Genomic DNA, 25,419 nt, shown 5'->3' on the forward strand with positions numbered 1-25,419 from the left:
GGATGTGCTGATGACACTCCAGCACCAAGAGCCTCAAAGTAGCCACTCCCAGGCTGTTTCTCCGAGAGGAGTGCCCTTCCCCCTTGCAAGAGGTTCCTTCCACAATATGACAAGGACCAAGGAGTTAGCCTTGTGTAGGTTGACTTCAGGAAGGCTCCTGGGCAATGATAAGATTCAGAGTCCTTACCTGGTTAAATATTTCATCAAACGTTGGTCGTTGTTCTGCAGCCTCAGCCCAGCACTGCTTCATCAGCTGGAGACATTCTGGAGGGGCATGCTCAGGAGGAACTACTGGTCTGTACACAGGAGGAGGCTTCTTAAGTCTGTTTATGATTTCTGTCCAGATGCAAGAAGAGAAAAGTTTACAAATCATGGAAAAAAGGACCAAGATTTGGCAAAGATAACTGACTTTTAGCCAAGAATGGGGGTAGGTTAGCAGATAACACAGAAGGGCCATCTCCTTTGCTCTCTCCTTAGGTGACCTGAATATAGATTATATTTGAGCAAAAGCTGCATCAGGCAATGGGGGAGGAGTGAGATATTAATCAGTTGGACTCTTGGTATCATTTAGGCGCAACTTTATTCTGTTTCTGCTAGGTTTTAGATACTGCCTATCTGATGTCAACTCTAATGCTCTAACTTCAGTGACCTGGCTCCCCTCACCCATCCCCAATCATCTAAGCCATCCAATCCCCACAATAGACCCACTTAACTTTCCTTACAAGCCCAGGCCCAGCCCAGGTCCAGGTCTCTACCTTGTGTCTAGGCAAAGGGAATTAAGAACTACAGTAAACAGTTCAAGGCCTCATCAAGATCCTCCTGGTTGATGGTCCATGAACTCCACTTCCAGTAGAATATTTCCTATATACCGGTAATGTGCTGAATACTTTGCATGCATTATTTCACTGGATTCTCACATACAAACAGGTGAGGTAGGCACTCTTATTTTAATTTTATAGCTAGGGAAACTGAGACATGAAGAGAGTAAGTAACTTACCCAAGGTCACATGGCTAGAGAGTGACAGAGTTCAAATTTGAACCCAGGCAATCTCAATCTGTTACACTGTCCTGCTTCCAAATGTCTCAGACTTCAACTGGGAATTCTTAGACTCCCTATTCAGACCCAACAGCCATTAGTGACAAAAGGTCTGGAGCAGTCACACTGACCTTTTTACAAAAAGAAAACTCCCTGGCAGCAGGGGAAAAAAATCGTTATCTCTCAATATCCCCAGCAACCCACACTGGGCCTCAAACTGATCTCTCTGCTTCCAACCTACCCTTCTCCAAACCTTTCCTAAAACCCAGATCTGGTCATGTCACTTTCTTGCTCAAAAGCCTTTTATGACTCCCCATCACCCACAGAGTAAAATCCAGGCTCTTGTCCTATCTCTTCAGGCTCATTTCTCATCTTTAGTCCCCTCCCTACCACCTCCAATTCTAACTTTCTAACTGCCACATCAGGAACCAAGCTTTGCTTGCCCCACCAGCGTGACCTTCCCATTCCTGAATTGGCTATAACACTCCAACAGTGCCGCTTTACCCCTGATACGAGCCCCTTGCCTCCATAAAAGAATTCCAGTTGTTGCCTCTGACTTCTCAGTTCCTTGTGACATCACACATTCCGTTCCTTTAACCCAGGTCAGGCTGTACCAGTAATGGTTCCTCCATTACAGCATCGTGCTCTCAGTACAACAGATTCCATGAGAATGTACTCCCTGAAACTTGACTGCCTCATCCATTCTCTGGCAGATGGAGTCTTTGTCCCTTTCTCAGAACACCATCAAGTTGAATGGGCCACCTCTCTGCTTAGGCACAGCATGATTCATGCACTTGAGGATCTCACAGTCCAATTGCAATAAACAGTGGCAAACAATATAAGTGCTCTAGCTGAGACAGGCACTTGTGAGTACAGAAAAGGCACCTGACCCACACTAAAGAAGGTTTCCCAGAGAAGGTGACACGAGTTGGATGAGGCAAAGTTGGGAGGAGGTGGGAAAATTCCACCTCCTAGTATGTGAAAAGGCACAGAGATGGGAGAGACCATGATACTTTCAGGGCCCTGCCAGTCATGTGGTTTAGCTGGGATATAGAGGGTGACAGAAGATAAGCCTCGAGAGGTAGCTAGGGGCCAGATTGTGAAAGGCCTTGTATGTCATGGGAGGAGTCTCACCTTCACTTAACAAGTGATGAGGAACTGTTGGAGGGCTTTAAGTAGAGGAATGATGTGGAACCCTGAGTGGGACACAGCCTAGCTAAGTGGTTTTAGTTTTTCTTTCTTTTTCATTTTTAAAAGATTTTATTCTGAAAAAAATTAAACTTCCAGAAAAGTTTTAAATATAGTACAATTTCCTGTATACCTTCACTCAGCTTCCCCTATTGTTAATAACTTACAGAACCATAGCACAAAGGAAATTAACATTTGTACAATAATATTACTAAGGTTCTTATTTGAATTTCATCAGTTTTCCCTTAATGTCCTTTATCTGTTCCACAATCCAATTCAAGATCCCATATTGCATGTAATTATTGTCTTTGTCTCTTTCGGTCTGTGATAGTTCGTCATTCTTTTCCTGTCTTTCCATTCTTTCCTGTCTTAGATACTTTGGATTAGTCCTAGCCACTTATTTTGTAGAATGTCAGCTGGGGTTTGTCTAAAGTTTTCTCATTATTAGATTGAGGTTGTATATTTTTTTTTGTCAAGAATAACACCAAGGTGACATTGTGCCCTTCTTAGTGTATCATGTCAATGGGTATATGACATGGGTGTGCTGTATTACTGGTAATAGCTTATTATTGGTAATCTTGATCACTTGCTTAAGGTGGTGTCTACAGGATCCTCTACTTGTAAACTCTATTTTTTCCATTTGCAATTTGTAAGTATCTTGTGGGTTCATACTTTGAGAATATACAGATATCCTGTTTCCCCTCAAAGTTTTGTCTACTGATTTTGTCATTATTGATGGATATTGCCTAATAGCCAAGTGTCTTGGTGGGAGATTAGGATGGAAGCCTGGGGCATGTCACAGGGAAACAGTGGTAGGGCCTTGACATCCAGAAGCATCATGAGGGATACTAAAATACTTGGCAGAGTGTCTCAAAGGAGTAGAGGGGACTGTGAAATTAAAAAAAAAAAAAAAAAAAAAAGGATTGGCATCAGTCCTGTAGGCCCTTGGCTTATGTCACAGTCTGAAAAAAGACCAGCTTCTTGGGTGGGGGAATTTCTTCCAGATGCCTAAAGCTGTCTGGCTATAAGTCCCACCTGTACATAACTTGAGCTGCTTGCAGACTATCAGGCTGTTAGCACTAACACTCTTCTGGAAAATCATGACAGCCTGAGTTGGTCTGATGATCTCGGCCATGGTGGACCCCTGGGGCCCTTTTCTCACCTCCCGCTTACCTTGAGCAGGCAGATCCATCATGCAGAATGGGGTACCCCGGACCATCACTTCTTGCATGATGATGGCAAAGCTGTAGACGTCTCCTGCAAAAGAACCTAACCTGCCGCCTCTTGGGGTTCTCAACAGTTCAGGGGCAGTCCACAGCAGCTCTAAAACGAAAGCATTGTGTAATGAATGCAGGGAGGATTAACTGACGACATCTGCAATGCCCTTAAGGGCTCAGAGGGTACTGTTTTATTGACTGCCTTATATTTTTATTAGACAGACTGCCATGCTAGTGCCCCCCATCCCCCCAGGTCTGAATCTATTCTTCTAAGGAATTATGAACAGAGAAAACATACTACTCTCTCCACCCCAGAACCACGCAGGCAGACACAGCAGCAATGTGGGAAAGGACGCAGAAGCTAAAAGTATAGAAATTCTCTGGTGTTTGCTTTCTTGAGCCTGCAAGTAGCAGTTGGCAGGTTTCCAGGGAAAGGCAAGTGTGCTACCACACTGGTTGCCATGGATTTGTTGTTTGCTGAGATCTATATGTGTCTGGTAATTTGATTGTGCTGGGGCTAAGAGATTCACAAGTTGCTTTCTCTAGGTCTCCTCTAAAAGGATTAGAGGAACACCAACCTTCCTGTTCCTTGCAGTGCAAAAAGGTGCAACAATTCCTTCAACTCAGTTCTGCAAATATTTATTGACGGTCTACTAGGTACCACACACTGTGCTAGGTGCAGAGGTGGTGCCAGAGATGAATCAAACTTGAGGAGTTCACAGACCAGTAGGAAACACAGACATATGCACCCCTAACTGCAATAAAAGAGAGGGAATGATGAGGGCCACTATATAGTAAAGGGAAATGAATCCAGTAAAGGTCAAAGTCAAACACCCATCGTGTGCTCTGCTTCATTTCAGGCCCCATCAGGGACAAAAGACTATTTCTGCGTTCAGAGTTTATGGCAGTGAGAATGTCAGAAATTTTTCTTGGGGGGGCACTGTAAGCAATATATAAAGAAATGTAATTTAACAATAGAAATATGGTACTCAAAAGCTGGAAGAAGAGTGTTTTAGATTGAATTATATAAAGTTACCATTTCTGTGAATCAAAAACAGTTAGATATCGGCAATTTCATCAGGTTCAAACTAATAAAAAAAACTGAGCTGAGCAAATTAATCCAGGAAGACTTCCTGGAAAAGTTAAATTTTAAATGTGCTTGTTAGGAAGGTCAAGGATGCAACTTTCTGGAGCTGAGAAGGTAAGGGCTTTTCAGGGAGAAAGAACAGCATGTGCAAAAGAACAAGAGGCAGAAAGGAGCAAATTGCGGCGGGGGGGCGAGGTGGTGGTAAGCAGATTAGCTTGGCTGAGAGAAGCGCTCTGTTAAGGAATAATGAGAAATGAGAAGTGGGGTTGATGAAGTGGGGGAGGGCGGGTGGCTGGAAGAATGGCAGCAGAAGGTGAGAGGGCCTGAGAGCCAAATGAAGGCATTTGGAGTGAATACAAAAGGCAGTAGGGGTGCTGGAGCTGGAGAGGGATTTGATGAAAGCCCTGTTGGGGAAGATTAATCTGGCAACATGCACAAGCTGGATTGAAGGAGAGAGGCTGGAATCAGGGAGACCAGCTAGGAAGTCATTGCAGTAAGAGCAGGTAGTGAGGTGAGAGGAGCCTAAATGGGGGTGGGAGTAGCAGCAGCAACACAGGGAACCAGAAACATTGGAAGGCTACAATGGAGAAAGCAGTGACAGGGCTAAGGATAGGCTCCCTGTGCCTTGAGAATGAGAGGGAGTTGGAGTAAACAACAAGGTGACATCTAGATAGTGAGGCTGGAGACAAACGTCTGCTAAGAGTGAGGGTATCAGGGGGAAAGTAATGGCTAACTTTTCATCTTGTTAAATTTTGGGTATTGGGAAGAGAGTCCAAGAAACAAAGTACTATGAAATAGGAAGAAGGGTAAAAGGTGAGATATTATTTTTGGTTTGTTAGCAAAACCCAGGAAAGAGAACTCCACCATGGAAATTCTTATTTTCAGCCAATCCTGATCAAAATGGTGAAATAAGAAATTCCAGCTTCACCACCAATCATGCACCCATCTTCTCTCTTTGCTCTTTAAGCGTCCCCAGCCTTTGTCCCCCAGCCAGGCCCTTCTGAGCTTCCACCCACCATCCACTACTCACCTACACCCATGAAAGTCTCCAACACACTCACTATAGTGATTTTTGCCCCTATGTCTCCCTACCTAGGAAGATTTATATTTACAAATCAAACGGAAAACAATGAATGATAGCTTAATGACTGAATGTCAAAGGAATACATTTATGGTTGTGGGATTTTAGGCACCATGGTTTTGGAGAGGAGTGCAAGGGTGAATATTTGACAGCAAGAAAAATGGCATGTGGCTGCTTCTTTTTGACATCCTTTCTCCCTGCACATTTAAAAGCACAAGATGGAAAAAGAGAGCAAAACTCTCTGGTAAAAGCTGGGTGATTAAATACAATCATTACCAAATAGTATTTCCAAATAGCACTTACATGTATGTTGTTAATGGCTATAATGAGGCTTTTCTGCACTATACTTACATAATTGAAAGTGGACAGTAATGAATACACTTACAACCCACCCCCATTTCCTCATCTCCACTCCAGAACCAAGTAAGAGCCACTAACTACCATTAGAGTTGAACTCTCGAGAAAACTAGAGAAATTACTTTGGCTTGTTTTTTATCTGCTGGAGCCAGTATTAACTCTGAGCTTTGCTAGGGCGATAGAATTGACTTTGGAGAGCTACTGCGGTATAGTATAAAAGAACACAGAACTGGAAGTCTAGAGACCTGAGTTCAAAATCTTAGGTTGGCCACTAAGTAGCTTACCTTTCTGAACCTTGGCTTCCCTATCTATAAAATGGAAGTTGAGTCAGATGACATCCAATGGCCTTTCAATTATAAGATTCTTTTAGCCTCATCATCTAAGGTAGGGAGACAAGTTCCTTTATTTCATTTTATTTTGTTCTTTTGTTGATTCAACAAATATTCTATCAGGAACTATGAAAGGCACTGAGAGAGGCAAACCTGTTTCCTACCCCCACAGAGCTTGTAGTTTGGGTGGGGGGAAAGAAGGCTAATTGAATGAGTAATGCTAATGGACTATGGTCTCACAACAAAGTTCAGGGCCCTGAAGGATCATAAAGAGGGTAACCTAGCCCAGCATAGGGGTCATGGAAAGCCTCTTGAGGCAGTGGTACTTAAGCTGAATGCTGAAGAAGGAGTAGAATTTAGCCAGACCCAGAAGAGTATATGAAAGAGTGGGAAGAGAAGAGTGTCCCAGGCAGAGGACACAGCTTGTGTGGAGATTTGGTAGTAAGAGACAGCCTGGGGTAAATAAACAACTAGAAGGAGTTCAGCATGGCCAGAGCATAAAGACAGAGGGGGAGTGGTTAGTATGGGAGGTCAGCAAGTTCCAGGCCATGCGGGGCTCAGCTCCTAAACCATGTAAAGGAATTTGAACTTTATCCTTAGAGCAATGGGAAGCCATTCAATAGATTTAGGCACAGCTGTAACATGATCAGATTTGTGGTTTAGAAAGCTCCTTCTGGCTGCAGTGTGTGAAGAATGGACTGACCATCCATACTGCCACTGCAATTTGGGGAATGGAGTAAAATGATAAGAGGGAGAGACAGAGACAGAGACAGACAGACGTAGTCCCCTTAGAAGCACAAAACCAGAAAAGAGAGTCCTGCAGCTATCTTTTACCCACCTTAAGACTAGATTTTCTTAAGTTTCAAAGCTGCCAATCTGGAAATTAAATGGAACTCTGAGAAGCTAGGCATTGTTTGTTTGTTTGTTTGTTTTCGAGACAGAGTCTCATTCTGTCACCCAGCTGGAGTGCAGTGGCACAGTCTTGGCTCACTGCAACCTCCACCTCCCGGGCTCAAGCGATTCTCCTTCCTTAGCCTCCCAAGTAGCTGGGATAACAGACGCGTGCCACCATGCCTGGCTAATTTTTGTATTTTTAGTAGAGATGGGGTTTCACCATGCTGGCCAGGCTGGTCTCAAACTCCTGACCTCGTGATCTGCCCGCCTCGGCCTCCCAAGGTATTGTGTTTTATAGAGAATTGATTTTGACAGAATGCTAAGTACTTGCCATGTCTACAGGATAGGGGTCAGACTTCAGAAAATCTGAATTTGAAGTCCTAGAACTGCTGCTAAGTCACTGCAGGTTTGGAGGAAATCATGAGTTTCAATTGTCTCATCTGTAAAAGGAGGGAATTGGACTAGACGACTCCCTAATTTTAATAACCCACAAGTCTTATAAAGAGCAAAGATGATACCACCAATGACTGGATTCTCTGTCTATGCATGTGTGTCTCCCTCTCTATGTGTCTTTCATTCTTCTTTTCTTTTATGTAGTAAAGTCAGCAGTTTAAAAACTTATGCCAAAGATAATTTTAAGAATATGGATATATGATATAGTTTTGCATCTCTCTCTCTCTGTCTTTTTTGGGCTGTTTGCTTTTCTGTCTTTTTGTGTCACTATCTCTCTTCTTTATGCTTGCAATATTGGTTAAAACATTTAATGCCCGGGCCGGGCGCGGTGGCTCAAGCCTGTAATCCCAGCACTTTGGGAGGCCGAGACGGGCGGATCACGAGGTCAGGAGATCGAGACCATCCTGGCTAACATGGTGAAACCCCGTCTCTACTAAAAAACACAAAAAACTAGCCGGGCGAGGTGGCGGGCGCCTGTAGTCCCAGCTACTCGGGAGGCTGAGGTAGGAGAATGGCGGGAACCCGGGAGGCGGAGCTTGCAGTGAGCTGAGATCCGGCCACAGCACTCCAGCCTGGGCGACAGAGCAAGACTCCGTCTCAAAAAAAAAAAAAAAAAAAAAAAAAAAAAAAAAAAAAAAACATTTAATGCCCACATTTCCTATATGTATTTCATCATGTTTGTTCTCTTTCTTTTTTCCTCTTTCTCTCTCTCATCTAGCTGCTCATTCCTCCCTGGTTCTCACCCACCCACCCCCCATCTCAGATTTCTCCTATTTCTTTGATCTGTTATGACTCCTACAGGCATTGTTTAGTGCTACCATTGGTGCACTAGACAGAAGACAAAAACACAAAATGGACATTGTTGGTGTGAACACTGATGATATGAACTGGAGTTATCTTATTACATCCAATTAAATTGGAGTCCAGAGACCACAGGAGAAAAAGAAAAGCACTTGGGGTACAAGTGTCTGCCCAGGGATAATCTTGCAAGCCAGATGCCGAAATGACCTTCTGTAATCTTAATATCAGTTTTACCTAGTAGCTGATGAAACAAACTTCCATGACTCTAAGACTAGTTTTACCTACGGCCATCACTTACCAATCGGAGCTTTCCTGCTCCCCAAAACTTTGGTAGTGCCAATGAGTTTTATTTAAAAAACATATATAACATTTCTCTCTCCAATAGAACCCCCAACTTTTCTGTGTTCTTTGGACATACCAAGGACCACCCTGGTCTATGTGCATGCCACAAATTGAAATACTGTTTTCCCAAATAAAATGTTTCATTTAAAGATTTGTCTCTATATTTTTATTTGACTTTGAGACAGGCAATGGCTACTTATTCGCTAGAAGGCCACAGTTCTGCCTGAAGCCTTCCCACATAACCCATAGAGCATTTATTTGCTGAGAGATCACTCCTCAATTCTTCCTCTCTGACAGAGACAGTACTGGTATGCTCTAGTGACATCCCATTCTAAAATGTACTTTGTGGGGGTCCAGCTTCCAAATTACCCTCCATTCAACTTGACAAGTATTTATTGAGCACCTACTGTGTGCCTAGTGCTCAGCAAGTTTTTCCAGGGACTGCTGGGGTCTCCAAACAATACAGCCTAATCCTGCCACAGCAGGAACTGAACATTATTACACTGGCTTTGTTCAGAAAGCTAGGCTGGGCCGAAGTTACAGCGGGCCTACTTCATTCAAGTCCCTTGGCTTGGAAATGAGTCTGGATTTTCAACAAAAGTGGAGAGTTGAAATCAGCCTGAGGCTTTAATTCAGTGCATATTTTCATTTGAACTTTGGAGTTACCTCGTGTGCATCAGAAGGGTACAATTCATCGCTTACCTTCCACACAAGATTCCCCTTCAGAGAGTCTCAGCATTTCTAAGATGTCGTTAAAGCCATAATCTGTCACTTTTAGTACAAAACGCCCATCTACCACACAGTTTCGAGACTTTAGCCTCCCATGAACAAACTCTCTGTGGTGTAAGTACTTCATGCCCTGTAGATGACACAACAGGATTTATTTAGCAACTCATTTAACTATTTTGTGCTTTTAATACCAATTGCTTAGATTGTTAATGGCATGAGTTATTATGATCCAGAACTCAGCTGTTTTCTCTTCTATGCAGGCAAAGTAAACCTTTGACAACATGAGTAAGTTTTCAGATCCCTTGTAGCTCCAAAATTTTATGTTTTGGTGAAGAATGTTATCTTGTGTGTACAGAGAATTACGTGTTACTAGGAGATTTGTTAACATTTCAGATACAGAATACATCCATATACATATAATTGCCAGGAATTTGGAGAATTTCCCCCAGAAGTTCTAACCCACTCTCACCCATTATTGGCAAGAATGGAAACTGGGACAAACTTGTGCATGGGCAGCTTGGCAATAGCTATCAAAATTATCAAAATTTAAACTATATGTACCCTATGATCCAGGGGTTCTACCTCTCCTCCAGAGAAATGCTTGCATGTATACACAAAGAGACAAAGATAAGACGGCTTGTTGTAGCTTTGCTTTTATAATAGTATATAATTGGAAATGCACTAAATATCAATAAGGGACTGGCTAGAGTGTGATACATTCACACTAGGGAATATTCTACAGCACTTAAAAAGAATAAGATAGACCTGTATGTAGCTGACATAGAAACAACTCTAAGCCATCAAGTAAGTGAAATATAGTAATTGCAGAACTATGTGAGAGCATGTATATTTAACAAACAAAAAAGTCATCTATAATGCTATAATGCACATAAATACACATGAAATTAATTACAAGGTGGTTGCCAAATTGTTAGCAGTAGTTAACTTTGAGGGGGAGTATGAAGAAAGAGGGTTGAGTAAATGTATTTTTCTAATATATATCATTTGAGTTTTACATTTAATATATTATTTTTGTATTTAAAAATAGGCAACCAGACAGAAGAAAGCTGTCTAGTACTGATCTCTGCACTTGCTTGGCAACCTTTACGAGGTATTCAAATGTGACCAGGACTCTCATTCAGATGGATTTATTCATTCTGCATATACATACATTTATATTCTAGTCCAGTCATTTCAGAACTTTGTTTGCTAAAAGTCCTTTTAAGTATCTGGCTCTTTTGCAGTGTGACACCCCTTTGTACTTGGAATTATTTTCACCCTGTGCTCTTGGATAGTCTGCACTCTTCAGTACTTCTGAGTAGAGTCTACAGTGGGCAAGATTCCCCCCATGTTGTCTAACGGTTGCTTTTCATTTATCATGGCCTTGAGAGGATTGTCATTTAGAGGCTCCTCCCTTAACTCACTGGGCTTAGCTTACAGTGTGAGCAGAAAAAGTACTAGAATAAGAATCAGGAGATTTGGATTTTATTATCAGCTCTACCACCTAATAGTTGGCTGAGAAATATTTATTGAGTACCTACTATATGTGCCAGACACTCTATAACAACGTGTACCTCATTTAGCCTCCCTGAGTCTCTGTAAAAGGAGGCTAATCACACCTATCTTAAAGGGAATTGGCATGAGAGAATGTCTTTCCCTTTCAAGGCCCCTGAAAAAGGATTAGGCTAGCAGAAAAAGATCAAGACTATGATCAATATGCAAGAAGCCCAAAAAGTCATTGATTATGCAGATCAGCCCTGTAAAAAATGCACATATACACAATTTGCATATCATTCTGTGGCATTCATGGGATCCCCAAAAACTCCTCCATGGGACTCATCTATGAACCCTACCTTGGCTGTCAGGAGTCTTTGGCTCAGAGAATAAAGGTGATCCTTGATAGATCCACTGGTCTTTTGGTTTTCCAGTGGCACTGAGTTCCACATACACAGCCATGGTGTGTAAAGACCTGTCACCTAGTTCTAGACTGAGCCACCATTTAGAATGGTGAAAACTAGGAGGTAGAGCTAAGTAGCACCAAATAATCTGGGAATGAGCACTTTCTCACATCCACAAAGCAGAGAAATTGGATGAAAGAAAGGACGGCTTAAGGCAGAAGAGTGCTCAATGACAACAGGAAGTAAAGAAAAATCTGGACCTCAAATTGGGGAGAGGACAGGCAAACCTTTTCTGTATCTGTATCATATAACAGATATGGACAAAAGAACTGTGAGAAGGGTGGTGGGGGCAAAACTTGGGAAGGAAAGTGATATGGTTTCACTGGGTCCCCACCCATATCTCAACTTGAATTGTATTTTCCAGAATTCCCATGCATTGTGGGAGGGACCCAGGGGAATGTAATTGAATCGTGGGGGCTGGTCTTTTCCATGCTATTCTCATGATAGTGAATAAGTCTCATGAGATCTGATGAGTTTATCAAAGGTTTCCACTTTTGCTTCTTCCTCATTTTCTCTTCCTGCTGCCATGTAAGAAGTGCCTTTTGCCTCCCATCATGAACCTGAGGCCTCCACAGCCATGTGTAACTGTAAGTCCAATTAAACCTCTTTTTATTCCCAATCTTGGGTATGTCTTTATCAGCAGCATGAAAATGGACTAATATAGTAAGTTGGTACTGGGAGTGGGGCATTGCTGAAAAGATACTCAAAAATGTGGAAGCGACTTTGGAACTAGGTAACAGGCAGAGGTTGGAACAGTTTGGAGGGCTCAGAAGAAGACAGGAAAATTTGGGAAAGTTTGGATCCTCCTAGAGACCTGTTGAATGGCTTTGACAAAAATGCTGATAGTGAGATGAACAATAAGGTCCAGGCTGAAGTAGTCTCAGATGGAGATGAGTAATTTGTTGGGAACTGGAACAAAGGTGACTCTTGTTATGTTTTAGCAAAGACACTGGTGGCATTTTGCCACTGCCCTAGAGATTTGTGGAACTTTGAACTTGAGAGAGATGATTTAGGGTATCTGGCAGAAGAAATTTCTAAGCAGCAAAGCATTCAAAAGGTGACTTGGGTGCTATTAAAAGCATTGTTTTAAAAGGGAAACACAGCATAAAAGTTTAGAAAATTTGCAGCCTGACAATGCAGTAGAAAAGCAAAACCTATTTTTTGAGGAGAAATTCAAGCTGGCTGCAGAAATCTGCATGAGTAGCAAGGAACCTAATGTTAATCCACAAGACCATGGGGAACATGTCTCCAGGCCACATCAGAGACCTTCATGGCAGCCCCTCCCATCACAGGCCTGTAGGCCCAGGAGGAAAAAGTGGTTTCGTGGGCTGGGCCCAGGGTCCCCATGCTGTGTGCAGCCTAGGGACTTGGTTCCCTGTGTCCCAGCTGCTCCAGCCATGGCTGAAAGGGGCCAACATAAAGCTTGGGCTGTGGCTTCAGAGGGCAGAAGCCCCAAGCCTTGGCAACTTCCATGTGGTGTGGAGCCTGCAGGTGCACAGAAGTCAGGAACTGAGGTTTGGGAACCTCTGCCTAGATTTCAGAAGATATATAGGAATGCCTGGATGCCCAGGCAAAAGTTTGCTGCAGGAGCAGGACCCTCATGGAGAACCTCTTCTAGGACACTGTGGAAGGGAAATGTGGGGTCAGAGCCCCCACAAAGAGTTCCTACTGGGGCACTGCCTAGTGGAGCTGTGAGAAGAGGGCCACCATCCTCCAGACCCCAGAATGGTAGATCCACTGACAGCTTGCACTGTACACCTGGAAAAGCCACAGACACTCAATGCTAGCCCATGAAAGCAGCCAGAAGGGAGGTTGTACCCTGCAAAGCCACAGGGGCAGAGCTGCCCAAGACCATGGAAACCCACCTCTTGCATCAGCGTGACCTGGATGTGAGACCTGAAGTCAAAGGAGATCATTTTGGAGCTTTAAAATTTGACTGCCCCACTGGATTTCGGACTTGCATGGGCCCTGTAACCCCTTGGTATTGGCCAATTTTTCCCATTTAGAACAGCTGTATTTACCTAATACCTGTACCCCCATTGTATCTAGGAAGTAACTAGCTTGCTTTTGATTTTGCAGGCTCATAGGCAGAAGGGACTTGCCTTGTCTCAGATGAGACTTTGGACTGTGGACTTTTGGGTTAATGCTGAAATGAGTTAAGACTTTGGGGGACTATCGGGAAGGCATGATTGGTTTTGAAATGTGAGAACATGAGATTTGGAGGGGCCAGGGATGGAGTGATGTGGTTTGGCTGTGTCCCCACCCAAATCTCAACTCGAATTGTATCTCCCAGAATTCCCACATGTTGTGAGAGAGACCCAGGGGGAGGTAATTGAATTGTGAGGGCTGGTCTTTTCTGTGTTATTCTCATGATAGTGAATAAGTCTCATGAAATCTGATGGGTTTGGCAGGGGTTTCCACTTTTGCTTCTTCCTCATTTTCTCTTGCCACCACCATATAAGAAGTGCCTTTCACCTCCTGCCATGATTCTGAGGCCTCCCCAGCCATGTGGAACTGTAAGTCCAATTAAACATCGTTTTCTTCCCAGTCTCAGGTATGTCTTTATCAGCAGCATGAATATGGACTAATACAGAAAGAAGTGAAATGATCACAACAATCTAAGGAAGATAAAATATCCCAAAACATTAAAGTTCTAATCTACAGAGAAAATCCAAGATTTCCTCAGTCTTCCCATTAACCTTTATGAGATCCAGCAGGAGTGATGATTTAAACATCCAGTCGAGTTTCACATCTTGGTTTGTCAGTATGTCTTCTAGGCTCCCTCGGGAACAGAATTCTGTCACAATGGCAAACATCCCCGAATCATAGAAGAAACCCAATAAAGGGTTAATATTCTCATGACGCAAGTCCTTCATCTGGAAATGAGAGAGAGAAATGAGAGTCACAGCTGTCCTGTCTCAACTGGGGACCAGAGTTGAGGGCACATAACTTTCTCTTGACCCTTCTTACGATTGGTTGTGTGGTTGACAGAATTTTGACTCCCATGATCTCCAACCCCTAGTGTTACTCCTGTGATTGTGTTTTGTTATACAACAAAAAGGAGATTATCAGGGTGAGACTAATCTAATCACATGAGCCCATAAAAGCTTCAAAAGAAGACTGCAGAAGATAAGTCAGAGAGATTCAAAATATGAGGACTCAACAGGCCATTGTTGGCTTTGAAGATGGGGGGAAGGAGGCTATAAGCCAAAGAACGTGGGCAGCCTCTAGAAGCTGGTAACCACCCTCAGCTGACACCCAGCAAGAAAGTGGGGACCTCAATTAATATGGTTTTGCTGTGTCCCCACCCAAATCTCATCTTGAACTGTAGTTCCCATAATTCCCACATACTGTGAGAGGGACCCACTGGGAGGTAATTGAATCATGGGGACAGGTCTTTCCCATGCTGTTCTCATGATAGTGAATAAGTTTCACAAGATCTGATGGTTTTATAAAGGGGAGTTCCCCTGCACACGTCATCTTGCCTGCCACCATGTAAAATGTGTCTTGCTTCCCCTTCACCCTCCGCTATGATTGTGAGCCCTCTCCAGCCATGTGGAAGTGTGAGTTCATTAAACTTCTTTCCTTTATAAATTACCCAGTCTCAGGTATGTCTTTATTAGCAGCATGATAATGGACTAATATATCGATCCTGTGACCCCACTGAACTGAATTCTGCAGGCAACCTGAAGGAACCTAGAAGTGGTTCCTCCTCACCCCAGCCCTGACCCCTGCCACAGGTCTCCAGATAAGAGCACAGTGCAACTGACACCTTGACTTTGGAGTTTTGAGATGCCAAGCAAAACACCCAGCTGAGTCGGCATTGACTGCTGATCTACAGAACTGTGGGATAATAAATCAGTGATGTTTTAAGCCACTGTTTGCACTAATTTGTTACAGCAGCAATAGAAAACAAATTTAATGGCCAAAGGGGAAAATTTCAGAAAGGGATCTCTTTTAGCATAATTATAAGTGAAACTGAAGCTGCAGATTTCTCCTTGATTCCTTTGGGACTTTCTGGAATGGAGCTCAGTGGCTCAAGAGGACTAAAGAAAGATGATACAGTAAAATGTAGAATAGATTGTCTTTCTATGAATACTCATCTACCTAGCACCTATTAAAATAGTTTCCCTATATAAACATCAGGCCAGAGCTTATACAATTTTTTTCAGAAGAAACATTTAGAATTTTGGCCACACTTTCTCTTTGCATTCATTCATTTTATTTCACTAATGTGAGAAGCATTTAGTGCATGCTCACAACATCCAAGACACTGGAATGCATGCTAGAGAAAAAGAGACAAACAAGGTAACATCACTGTCCTGAAAAAGCTTACATTCAATGAAGGGTGATAGGCAAGTAATCCAACAATTGTATTTCATTGTGAAATGTGTTCTGAAAAATGGGGGCACGGGATGCTGTGAGAGCTCAAATGTTAAGTATCTAATTCACCCTAGGGTAGTCAGAGAAGGCTTCCCTAAGGAGGTAATATGTGGACTCTCTCAAAGGACAAGTAAGAGTTGACCAGGTGATGATAACATGATGAGAGGGGTTGAGAGTGATAGCACATTATGTTGAGAAATCCACAACAGGTTTAGGTGGTCAGAATGGAGTGTAAGGAAGAGAATATTAAATACCAGACTGGAGAAACAGACAGGAGCCACATCCCATGGGACTTTATGAACCATGCTATGGAATTTGAAATTTATACTGTGGGCACTCAATAATTATCATGTATTATTATTACTATTTAAATGAGGGATGAGAGAGGGGAAAAAAAGACTCCATGATCACTCCCAGATTTTTACTTGGATACCTGGGTAGACAGTGGTGCTACATATTAATATAGGGAATTCAGGGATGAGGTAATAGTGGATATGTTGGTGCCCTACACATAAGCCTTTAACCATGCATCCCCCAACTGCTGTGACTGTTGACTGATAACTCATAGTTGCTCCATTTAAAAAAAAAAAAACTGTCCTAGAGCACAAATTAATGGTGAGCCACCTTACCTGAGAGGTTAGGTCCCACCCACAGGCCTCAGGCAATAATTTACTCACTGAGGACAGTACAAAAGTCCAGCTTCCTAGCCTCAAGGTAAGATTCATGGTATAACTTGTACTCTAGCACTTCCCCATAAGATCATACTATTGCTAGTTTCCAGCTGAAATCAAATGTTTGCTTAACTTTTACCCTGTCCTATCCTACTTGCCTCACTCTTTACTTGAAAGCATTTTCTCCATAAAAAATTTGAACAAGAATTTCCATCTCAGGCTCATATTTGGGGTAATCTCAGCTAAGACAGATGGAAAAGCACATTTGGTGGTGGAAAGGCTGATAAATTCAGTTGGAGACATATTGAGAATGAGGTACCTACAGAACATCAAGGTAGAACTATTTCAAAGACAGTTGTATAGTCAGAGTTGGAAGCTCAGGAATGAGTTCTGACCAGTATAAATACATGTGGGAATTGTAAGCAATTAAATTTTAGGTAAAAACAGTGGGAATAGATGAGATTACCCAAGGAAAGCATAAAGAAAAAGAGAAAATGGAAACATCAACATTTGAAGGGTGGGAAAAGGAAGAACAGCCTGCAATAAGACTTAGAAGAAAGGCCAGGAAGTAGGGAAAAGCCTATTTAAAACAATATTGTTAAAACTACAGGATTAGTTTCAGGAAAGTGAGAAAAATGCCTGCCAGAAAGAATTTCAGGAAAGTGTGATAAATACCAGAGAGGTCAGGTAAGATGAAGAAAAGTGTCTGGTGAATTTCACCATTAAAATTTAGTAATTATAGAAACTTACAAGTATGTTTACACAGATATGTATATCTATATCTATCTAAATAGAGAGATAGGCTTAGAATGGTAACAGTGTAAATGAACAGCAAAAGGCAGATCTGAGATGTATTTTGGAGCCATAAATCACGTGACTTGTGTGGGGAGGGGAGGAAAGAATGAAATCAAGAATTATTCTATTTTGAACATTGAACTGATGGTGGCCCATTTATTGAGATGAATTACACTATAGGACTTAGAATATGAGCTTGCCTCTTAGAATATGATACAAGCAAATGTTAAATTATCCCTGGTGGGAATGTCAGCTATTGACCACCAAGGTTGCCTTCTAAGCACAAGAGCCTGGCACCCATGACAATTCTCTTCATCCACTGCAACCTAAACTAGTTAAGGTGGACAGAAACTCAGCCCACAAACAGCAAAATAGGCACTGCTCCTAAAGTTCTATTTTCTTATGAAGCAAGCAGCCAAAATTACTGGGTTCTGGAACTCTGTTGGAAGAAAAAGTAAAAAGTTGTCATATTCAATACTACTAGCTGTTCAACACAAATCTATTTTCTCTTCTTCTTGGGCAGAGAGCTAATCCATATTTTCCAGTCTTTCTTGGAGCTAAGTGTAGCCATATGACTGAATTCCAAGCAATGGAATAGAAGAGGAACCAATATATGCCACTTCCTCTAGGCAATTAAATGGGAGAGGAAGTGATATGTGCCATTTCTAGGCTAAGGCTTTTATACCCTCTTCCATATTATTTTCCCACTTCTATGGATGAATGCAGATGATGATACGGCCCTAAGACATAGCAGAGCCATGAGATGGTTATAGCCTGGGTCCCTGAGTCATGATATTGGAAGAGAGTCACCTGCCAACAGTACAAGAATATCCACCTTGTGCTGTTATTTGGGTGAAAATTAAACTTCTGCTGTGTTTGAGACATTACGTATTTGAAGGTCTATTTGTTAAAGCATCTAGCATTACACTAATGGTACTAGCATGGGAAAAATTCTGTCTAGATCTTTGATAGATCTTTATATGCATCCATCCTCAGCTGTAACCAATAGAGAAGATCCCGTATAAGGAGCAGGTAGATGCCTACATGCAGTCATGTCCTACCAAGATTCTGGACAACCTCAGGACGCAGAGAAAGTTTGCAACATCAGCTTTAGCAAGATGAACATTTACCGGGTAGACATGTACTTTACCTCTTCCATAATACCTATCTGGCTGGCTACCATCAAATGTTTAAGAGTTGAATGTGTCCTGTCTCTCAAGGATTTTGTTAGCTTCATATTTGACATGACATCTTTTTTTTCTTTTCTTTTTTTTTTTTTTTGTTTTTTTGAGACAGAGTCTCATTCTGTCACCTAGTTGGAGTGCAGTGGCACGATCTCGGTTCACTACAACCTCTGCCTCCTGGGTTCAAGCGATTGTCCTGCCTCAGCCTCCTGAGTAGCCGAGATTACAGGTGCATGCCACTACACCCAGCTCATTTTTCATATTTTTGGTAGAGACGGGGTTTCGCCATGTTGGCCAGGCTGGTCTCGAACTCCTGACCTCAAGTGATCCACTCGCCTTGGACTCCCAAAGTGTGACATGACACCTCCGTGTCCCTCTTCCACAGCAGCTGAAATTTCATCCTAGAGGTGGGTATGTATACCTTTATGAAAATGTCCTTCTCCACATAGGTGCTCACCCACAACTATATCAGCAATTGCTGACTATTTTGACAAGAAAATGTTCTTTTTTTTTCTTTTTTTCTTTTTCCTTTGTTGTTGTTGTTGTTGTTGTTGTTGTTGTTGTTGTTGTTTGAGACAGAGTCTCACTCTGTCACCTAGGCTGGAGTGCAATGGCACGATCTCAGCTCACTGCCACAACCACCTCCCAGTTCAAGTGATTCTCGTGCGTCAGCCTCCCAAATAGCTGGGATTACTGGTGCGTGCCACCATGCTCAGCTAATTTTTGTATTTTTAGTAGAGACAGGGTTTCACCATGTTGGCCAGGCTGGTCTCAAACTCCTGACCTCAGGTGAGCCGCCCACCTTGGCCTCCCAAAGTGCTGGGATTACAGGCACCAGACAGTGTGCCTGGCCTCAACAAGAAAATTTTCTACCTCCATGAGTTAATTGGTGATTCATGTCTGTTTCCTGCATTTATTTTTATTTTTATTTTGTTGTAAAGAGCTATTGTTCAAGACCTCCTATCCCTGGATCAACCTACCCACTATCTAACACCCAGAGGTCAATTGTCATATAGAACACATTAACCAGGTACTACTGAAAGACTTCTGATCCTATATTTCCCACTAGCAATATTTTATTCATTTAACAAAGTTTTTTAGTACCTATTATTTTCCAGGTCCTGAGAGAAAGACTGGGGACAAATGATGAACAAAATGTTACATGGTTTCTGACCTCTTGTTTTAACCAGATGATTACACAATGATACAAAATTTGTGACTCTGACAAGTCCTATGGAGGAGAGTTACATAATGTGAGTATGTATAATTGGGGCTTTGACCAATCAGAGAAGTTGGGACAGGGCTCACGGGAAGTGAGAATTGATCTGGGAGTTAAAAGATGAGTGGATTAAACCATGCAAAGCAGGGAAGGAAAAGTATTTGAGGGATTGTAATAGTACAGGTAAAGGCTTTGTGCTGGGAGCATATCATAATCCAAAGACTAAGTAAACGCCAGTGTGCCTTAAGCAGAGTGGTTGAAGGAAATATGATGGTGATATAAGACTGAAGAGACAGGGAAGAGCCAGATTATACAGAATGTAATAGGTCATTTTAAGTTGCTATTTATTTATATTAAAAATGATTATAGGGACATTGAATACCAAGTAGGGTGTAGTAGGTTATGGCAGACCACCATTCCTGATGCTACAGCTTTTAACAACTAGAAAAATTGAAAAAATATATTTTAAAAAAAACACTGGGGATATGCAGGTGCAAAAAAAATAATCTAAAATTCAAAGATGCAAGAGCCCTTCTAAGATAACCAGGCTGTTGTCAGCCATTTTCTTCCCTGAGGACATTTGCTGATTTCCAGCACAAGCCAAAGATTGGGCTTAGTTTAACAGAAAGAATTTGCTGGGAAAATGCAAAACCTGGTAATGCTTTTGGCAATTATGGAAGACTGGTATCACAATTAATAAATTTCAGGAGACCTAAATGTGAGCTAATTTTCTCCCCACAGCATATTTTCTGAGTCTGGGGGCTATAGAGGAGACTAGAAAGCTTCTATAAAATTGTTTGAGATCTTCTGTAGTTTTCCGATATTTAGGAGACAAAGTCTCACTGAAGAAATAGGGCCTGCGGCAAACATTCAGTTGGTGTCTTCCTCAAGAAATTTGCCAAATTTGGAAGCAGCATGGATTGAGAGTAAAGGAAAAAGGTTATGAAGTACAGTCTGAATATCCCAATCTTTCAAAGTGGAGGAGACAGACTTGTAAACTCTTGGAAAGATATGCCTGAGAAACAGTAGAATTTGTGGTGGACTGAGTCTAACTAAAACTGCAACACAGCTTCAATCCAGCTCAATCTTTGATTCGATTAATGTGATTAGTTCCTTACCCAATCCACCTAACAAATGAAAAGAGAAAAATCCTTGCTGGTAGAACATATGACCTGGAGCTTCTACAGTTTATTTACATAAAATATCTAGCATAAAATAAAAAATATTAGATATTTGGGAATGCAGAACAAAGTCAGAAGACAATTGAACAATGTCTTTAAATAATCAGTAGACAAAGAAACCTATAAAATATGAATCAAATATTCTAAAAACCTGAGACAGTGGAGAGTGACTGAAAGCAGAAATGGAGGTAGAACTATATTTGAAAGACAACTAAAATGAGTAAAATTTGGATTTACCTCCAAGAACAAAAAAAACAGTTCTTCAGAGCAACACCACAGAATCCAGAGTTTCTAAAATGTATTATTCATAATATTCAGTAATGAACCAAAAAGCCTTAGATGTACAAAGAAATAGAAAAAATGTGACCCATACTCAGGCTAAAAAAAGGTCAATAGAAATTAATCTCAAAATGACACAAATGTTGTGATTAGCAGAAAAGGCCTTTAACACAGATTTTATAAATATATTGGAAGATTTAAAGGACAACATATGCAAAATGAATATATGGGTATAGAACATGGCAGAGAAAAAGAAACCATAAATATGAACCAATTGAAAACTATATAGCTGGAAAATATAATAACTGAAGTAAAAAAATTTGCTAGGTGGGCTTAGGAAATGACATAAGAGTAATGAACTTGAGGAGAGATCAATAAAAAAATACCTAATCTGAAAAACAGAGGGAAAAAGGATAAGTGGGACAATATCAAACAGACTAACACATAAGTAACTTGAGTTCTAGAAGGATATAAAGAAAATGGGGCAAAACAATTTTTATAGAAATAGTGGTCAAAACCTTTGTGAATTTAGTAAAAGACATCAACTTAAAATTCTAAGGAGCTCATTGAACTCCAAACAGAATAAACACAAAGAAAATACATCATACATCATCATATTCTACATACATCATATTCAAACTCCTACAATCCAAAGATGAGCTTAAAATCTAAGAAGTTCAGTGACCCACCAAAGAGATTAAATACAAAGAAAGCAATATCTAGACATTTAACAGTCAAAACCCTGAACTATGATAATAAACTTTTGAAAGTAGTCAGAGAAAAACAGTACACATTACATACAAAGAATGAATAATGGCTGACTTCTCATCAGAAACAAAGAAATACAAAAAAAAAATGAAACGAAATATTTAATATGCCAAAAGAAAATAAATGCAGCTATCAACTCATAATTCTGTACCAAGCATAAGTATCATTCAAAATTGAAGACATTATCAAATAGACGAAAACAGAAAATTTGTCATCAGCAGGCCTGCAATACAAGTAACGCCTAGGGGGAGGATCTTCAGGTTGAAGAGAAAAGATGCTAAATGGTAACTTGGCTCTATTAGGAAATAATTAAAGTTATCAGAAATAGTAAATATGTTGATAAATATAACAGAATATATTTTTATTTCATTCTCTTAATTTGTATGAAATGCATATGAATGCTTAAAATAAATTTTAACACTATATTATATGGTTCACAATAAATGTAGGTATATATATGATAATAATAGAGCAAAGAATAGTAGGCTAGTAAATGGGACACTGCTGTTACAAATTTCCTATGTTTTAGGTAAAGAAGTGGAATATTAATTCTGAGTAGTTTGTGATAAATTCAAGATGCATTTAATCAATTCCTAGAACAGTCATTAAAAAGTGCAAAAATGTATCGCTAAAATGCCAATATAGGAAACAAAATGGAATATATGAAAAACACTTTTAGCCCAAAGGAAAGCAAGAAAAGGGAAACAAAGGAACAAACAGAGACATAGATGAGTCAAATAGAGAACATATAGCAAAATAGATGATGAGAAATCCAACTATGTCAATAAGTACCTTAAATGTAAGTAGCCTAAACATTTCAATTAGAAGACAGATTGCAGAATGGGGAGATAAAAGGAAAGAACCAAATGCCTGCTCCGTAAATAAGATGAACAGTAATCCAAAGACACAAATGCATTGAAAGAAAAAGTACAGAAAAAGTGAATCACGCAAAAACTAATCAGAAAGCTAAATTGGCTATGTTATTATTGGAGAAAATAGAAATCAAGAAAATAAGTATTATCAGACATAAAGAGGGACATTTCATAATCATAAAATAATCAAGACATAATAATAAAATGTATATGTGCAAAGATGTGCTGGATCATAAGAAGAATATTTTGCATATTTCTTACCATCTCTGTGTTCAATGACATCACATGGGTAGTCCCAAATTAGTTACAATGGAGGTACTTACAGCACAGAAATCAGGAAATGCTCCAAATTAGGGATCTTTTTCAGAAAGCCTGTTGTTAAACATTTACTAGATGTACTTAATAATAGAACTTCAATGCACCTGAAGAAAACACTCACAGAATTAGAAAATAGGAAAATTTTATGGTAATCGATAAAACATATTGCAGTAAGGATATAGAATATAAAAAATGCAGTAAGGATATAGAAGATCTGAATCACACTATCAACCATCTTGACCTAATTGATATTGATAGGATTCTACACCAAACAACTGTACAATGTGCATTAATTTCAAAGTATGTGGAATGTTCACCAACATAGACCACATGCTTGGCTATAGCCAATGTTTTTGATACATTTCAAGATTAAATTTGCAGATAATATTCTTTGACCACAACAGAATTAAATGAGAAATCTATTAATTATGGTATCCAGAAGGGCCACAAATATTTGGTAATTAAGCATATATTTCAAAATAATACATGGGTCAAAAAAGAATAATGAAATTATAATTATTTCAAGCTGAAAGGTCAATGAAAATGTAACATATAAAATTTTGTGGGATGCAGCTACAGCGGAGCTTAAATGTAAATATGTCATTTAAATTAAAAAGAAAGAATGTTCAAAAAATAAGAATGAATAAACCAAAAATAAGCAGAAAGAAATAACATAAGGGCAGAGATCATAAAAATAGAAAACAATCAAAATGTAGAGAAAATTAACAAAATCGAAACATTGTTCTTTAAAACAAAAGTAATAAATTTAATAAATCTCTAAGAAGACTGATCAAGAAAAAAGAAAAAGAAAAAATTATTAATATCTAGAATGAAAGATATGGTATCACTACAGATCATACAGATATCAGTAAGGTTATAAAGGAATTTATAAACAATTTTATGCTAATAAAGTCAATAACGAATTTGACATTTCTTGAAAAACACAACTTATTAAACTTGGCATAATATGAAATAATAATCCTAACAGCCCTATATTTAGCAAAGAAATTGAATTTGTTTTCAAAAACATCCCCACAAAGAAAATCCAAGGACCAAATGATTTTATTGATGAAATTTATTTAAAAATTTAATAATAAATAATACCAGTCTTACACAAACTCTCAGAAAAAGACAAAGACATCCAAACTTGTTTTATGAAGCCAAACATAACGCTGACAAACATTAAAAGTATAGACTAATTCTTCTTAAAAACATAGATGCAAAAATTCTTTTAAAAGATTAGCAAATATCGTCTACCAATATATTAAAAAGATAATCTATCGTGACCAAGTGGAATTCATCCTGGGAATATTAAGATGTGCTTAATATTTCTTTTAAAAATGATGTAATTCACCACGTTAACAGAATGAAAGAGCAAAACCATAGAATAATTGCAATAGGTAGCAATATAAATATAAAACCTCTTTATGATTAAAAGAATCACAGAAATGCAGAAATGTGAAAAACTTTCAGGTAACATCAAACCTAAAAATAAAACATTGATTCTTTTTCCTCTAAGGCCAGGAACAAGGCAAAGATGTCTGCTGTTACCATTTCTACTCAACTTGTATAATAGTATCAAAACTTTGATAAGAAAAAAGTAAAGAAAACTTAAATAAATGGTGACATATACCCCATTAATGGACTGAAAGAATCAGTATTGTTAAGACATCCATTTTGCCTAAATGTCTCTATAAATTCATTGCAATCCCCATCAAAACTTACAGAAAGCCTTGTGGAAGTAATAGACAGGCTGATTTCAAAATTTATTTTAAATTTAAAGAATTTACAATGTCCAAAACAATCTTGAAAAAAAAAAGTTAGAGGCTTACACCACCTGACTTTAGGAGGTACTCTATAGTTATGAGAACCAAGGGAGTGTGATATTGGCATTATGGTTACACTAATGAGTGAAGGAAACAGAACAGAGACTCCAAAAATATATGCACACATACACAGTCAGTTAATTTTTCTCCAAGTTACAACATTAATTCAATGGAAAGCTTTTCAAAAACAATTGTTACTGGAACCCTGGGTATCTATACGCAAAAACTGAACCTTAATCATTGTCTCAGTCTGTACACAAAAAGTCATTCAAAATGGATCATAGGCTTAAACCCAGAATCTTGGACTGGGGGGAGGGAGAGAGACAGAGAGAGAGAGAAGAAAAGAGAGAGAGAGAGAGAAAGAAAGAAAGAAAGAAAGAAAGAAAGAAAGAAAGAAAGAAAGAAAGAAAGAAAGAAAGAAAGAAAGAAAGAAAGAAAGAAAGGAAGGAAG

General features: G+C 39.9%; 1 protein-coding gene across 1 annotated transcript in view; it reads right to left on the reverse strand.

The window, feature by feature from the left end:
* Window positions 1-25,419, reverse strand: part of GUCY2F (guanylate cyclase 2F, retinal) — an 81,270-nt gene that overhangs the window by 19,166 nt on the left and 36,685 nt on the right. The window contains exons 6-9 of the mRNA XM_025371849.1: window positions 14,172-14,348; window positions 9,488-9,644; window positions 3,398-3,547; window positions 188-336 (exon numbers count right to left, since the gene is read on the reverse strand). Coding sequence (XP_025227634.1) covers window positions 188-336; window positions 3,398-3,547; window positions 9,488-9,644; window positions 14,172-14,348 — 633 coding nt within the window. The remainder of the gene's footprint in view (window positions 1-187; window positions 337-3,397; window positions 3,548-9,487; window positions 9,645-14,171; window positions 14,349-25,419) is intronic.

Source organism: Theropithecus gelada, chromosome X (assembly GCF_003255815.1).
Source record: "Theropithecus gelada isolate Dixy chromosome X, Tgel_1.0, whole genome shotgun sequence".
In the NCBI taxonomy this organism is placed as follows: domain Eukaryota; kingdom Metazoa; phylum Chordata; class Mammalia; order Primates; family Cercopithecidae; genus Theropithecus; species Theropithecus gelada.